The 7,102-nt window shown below is 32.4% G+C and overlaps 1 protein-coding gene across 1 annotated transcript; it reads left to right on the top strand.

The window, feature by feature from the left end:
• Positions 1–3,950: 3,950 nt before the first annotated feature.
• LOC148253590 (1-aminocyclopropane-1-carboxylate oxidase homolog 1-like) lies at positions 3,951–6,085 on the top strand. The gene is made up of 4 exons (XM_088222778.1): positions 3,951–4,058; positions 4,311–4,851; positions 4,962–5,283; positions 5,483–6,085. The coding sequence occupies exons 2-4, from the start codon at positions 4,355–4,357 to the stop codon at positions 5,756–5,758; spliced, it is 1,095 nt and encodes a 364-aa protein (XP_088078904.1). The 5' UTR covers positions 3,951–4,058; positions 4,311–4,354; the 3' UTR covers positions 5,759–6,085.
• The last annotated feature ends 1,017 nt before the right edge of the window (positions 6,086–7,102 follow it).

Below are 7,102 nucleotides of genomic sequence, written 5' to 3' on the forward strand. Positions count from 1 at the left end.
GCGATCCGCGTGCGCGCGATCGGACGGCCCAGATGCGTCTCTGCGCGCACGGACGACCCAGATTAAGCGTGCGCACGGACGGCCTAGATGCAAGCGCACAGACGGCCCAAATGCATGCGCACGGATGGCTCAGATTCAATCGCGCACGGACGGCCCATATTTAATCAAAATGGACGGCTGTGATCAAAAGGCAAAAGGGTATAAATAGAACCCCCACACCTGACCACAAAAAACCCTAGCCGCCTGCCCTCGCCGGAGAAGATGAACCAGATGCCGGAGGAGCCGGCCGCCGCCACCCACTGCCGCCGTGTCGGAATTGCGATATTGGCTGAAAGGGGCCCTGGGTCTAATTTGGAATTTTTTGGGACAAGTGCAGGTACCAGTAATGCGTTTCAGTTCCCCGGGAAAACTTTTAAGGAAAATTAAGGACAGCCTGCAGGCGCACTGTAGAGCCGTATTCGGACCCCGAAACAAGTAAGGACCCCTCACCTTATTTACTATCACGGTATTAAAGTTCAATAAATGATAAAACGGTATTTCATGAATCAACAGATGTGTGAAATTGTTTAAGGTCGCTAATGGAGCCCGAGTATGGTGTGTTTGTCTGTTAGTTGTTGTTTGGCCTATTTTACGGTTTTAAATGCAGTATGAGGTCTGATGTTTTCATTTCATAGTTTTGTATGCATATATTAATGTTTTATTGATTATGGGTTGAATGACTGAGAACCCGATGTTGTATGTTGTCTTGTTTGGCATAACTTACTGGTTTGCTTGTTTGTGTGTGAATTGATGATGCTGACTGAGGAAAAAGGGAATGAAAGGTTATGTAAATTGATAATTGTATAATGTGATCAGCCTGACTAGATATCTTGGGAGATGGTGGACGGACCGGGTCCATAGAGAACCCTACCGGGATTGTGGTCTCTCATACCGGACAGGGTATGGAGACCTTATGTGTTTTAGCGCCCATACCGGACGGGGTATGGGGACGGCCCGTTTCACCCTCATACCGGACGGGGTATTGAAGTTTATTGTTTTGGCGCCAATACCGGACGGGGTACGGGGACGGCTCTGGAATCTGATTACAAGTGTTAAGGGTTCACGGGTAGCGGGACCCCTATGGATCCCCATGGATACTAGTAGGCTGGTAAATGAGGAAAAATATGTTGTGTAATGATTGAATTGCAAAGGTGTGATAAGTATTATGTTATACAGCTCATATGATTTCATGATAATGATAATGATATTGCTTTCGTATATTGTTTTATGAATTTCACCGAGGTAAGTGGATAGTAAAGGATTTTATTATTGATAAAAGAATTTGTTGTAAATTATGCTCCATTGGTCTTTTTGTGTTTTCTACCCACCTTTACCTCCGTGATGGTGAGATAGTGTGATGTCTTTACTGGGCTGGTGTAGCTCAGCCCATTCCGCAGGAAGATATTGTTCCCGAGCCCATTCCGCAGGAAGATGACGAAGAGGACGCCTAAAGACTCCATAGTCATATTCATACCTTTTACTTTCGAGTTTCTCTTTTAGTTAGTTTGACCTTTTATATTTCGAGCACGTTTTTTGGTTTTAGTGTAAGGGATGTTAATCGAAATTCTTGACTTTGTTTTCGCATTTGACATTTTTAATACATATATTTCATTTTAAATTTCCGGAGTCGTTACAATATCTATTTAATTATATTCAAAAAAATTGATCTAGTTTTATTAGAATTCTTGATTAGTATGATACTAAAATATATATATATATATATATATATCAAACATGTACAAATCATTTTATTGATATCAATTTTTTTTACCAATAAAGTCAATATTTATATTTTTATTTCTTTAAACTATATATTATTATTAAAAATAGATTAGGTAAGAGTTGACTCATCATCTCTTCATTGGAGGGTAAGTATTTCTCCATATTTTATATGATTCTTGATATTAATTTTTTTATCAGTCAAGTCAAATATTTATTTTTTATTTCTTCAAACTATACATTACTATTAAAATTAGATTAAGAGTTTTCTAATCATCTCTTGATTGGATCGTAGATACTTCTTTATATTAATATAAGAGTATAATGTGGGTCAAACTATGCCTTTCACACATATTCTCCTCAAAATGTCATTGTATTATTGGTTGTATTGTTCTTGATGTAAAGTTATCATTAAATTATTGAAATATATAATAGTTTAACAGATATTTATATATATATGTATATGGTATAATTATAATCTTGAGAGATTATGAGATTCTATTTAAATCTTTAATTATAAAACACTGATTTTATTAATGTCTAAGCATGGTAAACATGCTAGACAAGTTACTAATTAATATTACAAAATAGTTTTTGATATTATCAACTTTTATTTCTTCATCAACACAACCAAAGTGCAGAGATTTTCGGTTTATGATCGGAGAGTTATTATATTTGTGATATAATATTTTGGATTCAAGTACTACTAATTTAATAATTTTTTTAAATTCAAAAGATTAATTCTTAAAAATTATTGAAAATCTCCGACTTGAACTCCGACATACAATTCATTAAACAATTGGTATATTTACGATTGTAGATCGTAAATGTTGTTTGCTATACGATATGATCTGGATGTTGTTGTATTCAAAATATAATTTTTCTTATCCAAATATCGTTAACGTAATAATCTTCTTTAAGACCAAGAAGGTCTAGTCAACTTAATTTTTTTTTTAGGGCTCAGCCAACTAATTAGAAGTTGTAATTGTCAGAAAAATATACTGATTAATCATTGGTCTTGGTCATATTTTAATGTTAAAAATTTATGTTCACTTCTCACGTTCTTCCCTTAAAAGCCCTTCTAATAGTACCAGAACATCATCAGTGGACTTCAGTTGCAGGTCCTTCAGCATCTGTATAGATGATTGTGTATATATAGAACTTACCTATACATATATATATATATATCTATAACCTAATAGATCTCAGGCTCAAACAAGAGAAACAACAAGAGAAGAGGACCTGTATCTGATTTCCAGCCAGGTATGATCATCTCAAAGTTATACTCTCCTTTGTTTTCGTATGGATATCTTTTTTGCTGGTTGTAAAATTGTTGTATTCAAGATATAATATTCTGTGTTCGATCATCACTAACTTAATAATCTTTCAAACTTCAATTCAAATTATTAGTATTATGTTACTTGAATTCATAAATAGAACTCAACAACAACCGGTTGTTATATTTTTAATATAAAACTCTAGCATCATTTATTATTGATAATAATAATTCAAAGTATACATACATAATTATATGTATATAATTACATAGACATATTAGAATGATATCTACGAGGATTCCATATTCTGTGATGTAGAAAAAATTAACTGAAGGACAAAAGTAAGAAAAGAAAAACAAAACTAAAGGAGAGAAGTTAGTCATTTTCATCATCTTTAATTTTTTATTTTATTAATTTAATTAATATATTATTGCTTAATATATATATATATATATATATCATAGCTATCTTAATTAATAAAATCTTAATATTTGAATTTATAGAACTTTAATTTAGAGAATAGTAACATAAATATCCCTCTAACGTACGTAACGCAATTGATTCATGCAGAAATTTAATCATTTAAAGATGCATACATTGACTCGAGTAACTTGTTCGATTTTCATTCGTAAATTTGGCCTCCAAATACTAAAATCCACTCCTCAAGTACGATTGGCTTGTAACATACGGTCTCCCTTATATTCACACAGTATGTATTTATACTCAAGTCCATATGCTAAGTCTTTTTGTTTTCTTTAAGATTAAGTAAGCAAGTCAACTTACTACAAATTATAATTATCAGACAAATATGATAATTAATCATATGGACTTCCAACTTTCTTCCCTTACGAGCCCTTCTAAATACAAGAACATCATCAGTGTACTTCAATTGCAGGTCTTTTTGGACCTGTATAGATTATTTTATATTTATACATATATATAACATAATAAATCTCAGGCTCAAGCAAGACATTGTGTAGAGTAGCAGAGAGCAAGAGAAGAGGACCCGTGTCTGATTTCCAAGTAGGTACGATCATATCAGAATTATACTCTCCTTTGTTTGTGTATGTATCTCAGTATCTCACACATATGTATATGTATAGCAATAGCAAGAATTCAAGAATGTTAATAAGAAGATATTCTTGCTTTTTTTTAATAGCAAGATCTTGTAATGTTGTGTCTTAACATTGTTAAAAGTTAATATCTTTATCTTAGAAAAAATTAAGTAATTTAAGTTTTCAAAATAACCGATTTTAACTAATATTGTAAAATTAGTCATTCAAGACGCAGATATCTTACATCAAGATAAGGAAACAGACATGGATTTTGACAGAAAAACTGCCCTGAAAGAGTTCGACGAGACAAAAGATGGCGTGAAAGGACTCGTGGATGCTGGTGCAACGACAGTCCCTCGAATCTTTTGGATGCCAAAAGAAGAGATATTTAGCAACATTAATGAAGATCCTAACATAACGGTTCCAGTCATAGACCTTAAAGACATGAACTGCAACATTCTAAAGCGCAAACAAATTGTCGAAAACATAAAAGAAGCATCCGAGACATGGGGATTTTTCAAGGTCATAAACCATGACATACCTCAAGCTATCATGGACAACATGATCAAAGGTGTTCGACATTTCCATGAGCAAGATAAAGAAATAAAGAGAGCGTTTTACTCACGAGAATTCAAGAGAAAAGTTCGATATGTATCTAATTTCGATCTTTATAATTCACAAGCAGCTAGTTGGAGGGACACCTTGGTTTGTGTCATGGCTCCTAATCCTCCACCTCCTCAAGAGTATCCTGAAGCTTGCAGGTATATATATTTATATATATGCTTACATGCACTCCCGTACATCCTATAAAAAGATATTACTGCTACATAATGTTTTGAACAAATACTATAACTTTATACTTATTCTACAGAGAAATATTGATTAAATACTCAAACCATGTGAAGAAACTTGGAGAAACATTGTATGAATTATTATCAGAGGCATTGGGGCTCAACCCTAGTTGCCTAACAGATATGGGTTGTGCTGAAGGACATGTCCTTTACGGCCAATATTATCCGCCTTGTCCGGAACCTGATCGGACCCTTCGCCATGTCAGACATCGTGATCCTGATTTTCTCACAATTCTTCTACAAGACCAGATAGGTGGCCTGCAAGTTCTTAAAGACAATCATTGGGTTGATGTCATCCCAGAGGAAGGAACTTTAGTTGTTAACATTGGAGAAGTTCTACAGGTAGATATACAATATTATGATCTATTTCAATCCAGTCCAATTTAGAATGGATGAATATTATTCTCTGGGTGCTAGTAAATTGAGATTTTAAGATAATCGAATTGAAGAATATATAAAATAATATTTCAGGAGCACAAATAAGATTTAACCCGTCTTCTAGATATATTTTTTTCTAACATCCAAATGGTTGGATATGCAGCTAATCAGTAATGACAAATTCAAAAGTGTAGAGCACAGAGTGATGGCTAAATCGAATGGACCAAGAATTTCTCTGTCATGTTTTTTCACAACATTTTTTGAACCATCACAGCGTGTTTATGGGCCTATAAAGGAATTATTATCAGATGATAATGCACCTCTATATAGGAAAACCACAGTAAAAGACTATCTACATAGTTTCAAATCAATAGGAACCAAGAGTGTTTCTCCTCTTGTTGCCTTGAGGTTATCATATCAAGGTGAAGAAACAAATTAACATCTATATATATATATATATATGCATATGTCTCATATGCAATCATTTATGTTTAATTTATGATAAAACATGAATATTTGTGTAAGTTTGTAACCTAGTGGTGCCTAGTTGATGTGATCAAATAAAAGTCTACGATGTTGTTTGTTAAATTTTCCATGTTCTGTTTCTAAAAACTTTAATATATGTTTCTGAATTTGAATGGATGCTCTTTAAATTATACTTACTTTGTATCGGTGTGTAATTTATGATATAAACATGTAACAATTATAGAATTGATAGAGTAAAATATCTATCTACAAATGAATATTATACCAGTATCGAAGCCAAATTGCCTGAACGATTTTACCCATGTGGGAAAATCTCTGTTTCGTGCTTCTTGGCAATACTTTTTTGTCCATCTTACGAGCTTTTTGGTTTAATAAAGATATTGTTACGAAAATAAATATCCTCTTATAGAAAAATCTCTAATGAAGTCTGCCATCTTCCCGTTTCGACTTCATTGTAACTAATAGTGTTTTTCCACTAGATTGCTTAAAGTTTTGAAGTTTGTAAAGACAATAGTGACACTCTGTTTGGAACTAGAGATGTCAAAAGCAATTCTTTAAACCTTAATTTACTCATGGTAAGAAATTTAGTGAATCTCAAATCAATATTCTCTATTACAATCCACATAAAAAGCAAAAACTAAGTTGCTTTACAGGTCAAACAAGTAAACCCTAATATGATTGAATCCAGACTTTTGTTAAAAATTAATTTACAAATTAGAATATAATTAATTAGTTTGTTAGTAATTGAATTTCATAAATTAGAATTTTATATATCTTTCGATTTGGTAGAAGTTGTTAGTCATAAATTAGATTTATTATGTTTGTTGGTGGTTATAATTAATTCTAATAGTTATAATAGTGTCTATAAATAAGCATATACTTGAAGTTTTTTTTGTAAGAACCACAATAGAAAATCTTGAGTTTTCTTATTAGTCTCTCTAACATCTTCCTCCTATCTCCAACAAAGTGATATCAGAGTTTGATTTCTTGTTAAAATTCTAGAGATTGCTAGCAATAATCTATTTTCTTTTTAATTTTCTCGTCTTACAAAATAAAACTATAAGAGTTGGTTTTCTTAGTATGAATGTCATACTTGGCTCACAAGATGCGTAGGATATTATAAAAAGAGGTTTTACTCCACTCGAAGATGAAGGATCTATTGGGGATATAAGTGTTATGCTCATGATCTAATTATTCGTGTAATATATTGAATATATTATTAATTAAAAATTTATTTTAATATATAGTAATAGTATTTTATTATCATATTTATTATCTTATCATTTAATTTATGTAA

The sequence above is a fragment of the Carica papaya genome, chromosome 6 (assembly GCF_054855325.1).
Source record: "Carica papaya isolate Zhongbai chromosome 6, ASM5485532v1, whole genome shotgun sequence".
NCBI classification, from domain to species: Eukaryota; Viridiplantae; Streptophyta; class Magnoliopsida; order Brassicales; family Caricaceae; genus Carica; species Carica papaya.

What these genes read in the sequence shown, in the direction of transcription:
- LOC148253590 (XM_088222778.1), top strand. Translation starts at nt 4,355, where the DNA reads ATGGATTTTGACAGAAAAACTGCCCTGAAAGAGTTCGACGAGACAAAA. An exon ending in GAGTATCCTGAAGCTTGCAG is followed by an intron (nt 4,852 to 4,961) that starts GTATATATATTT and finishes CTTATTCTACAG; the next exon opens with AGAAATATTGATTAAATACT. An exon ending in ACATTGGAGAAGTTCTACAG is followed by an intron (nt 5,284 to 5,482) that starts GTAGATATACAA and finishes TTGGATATGCAG; the next exon opens with CTAATCAGTAATGACAAATT.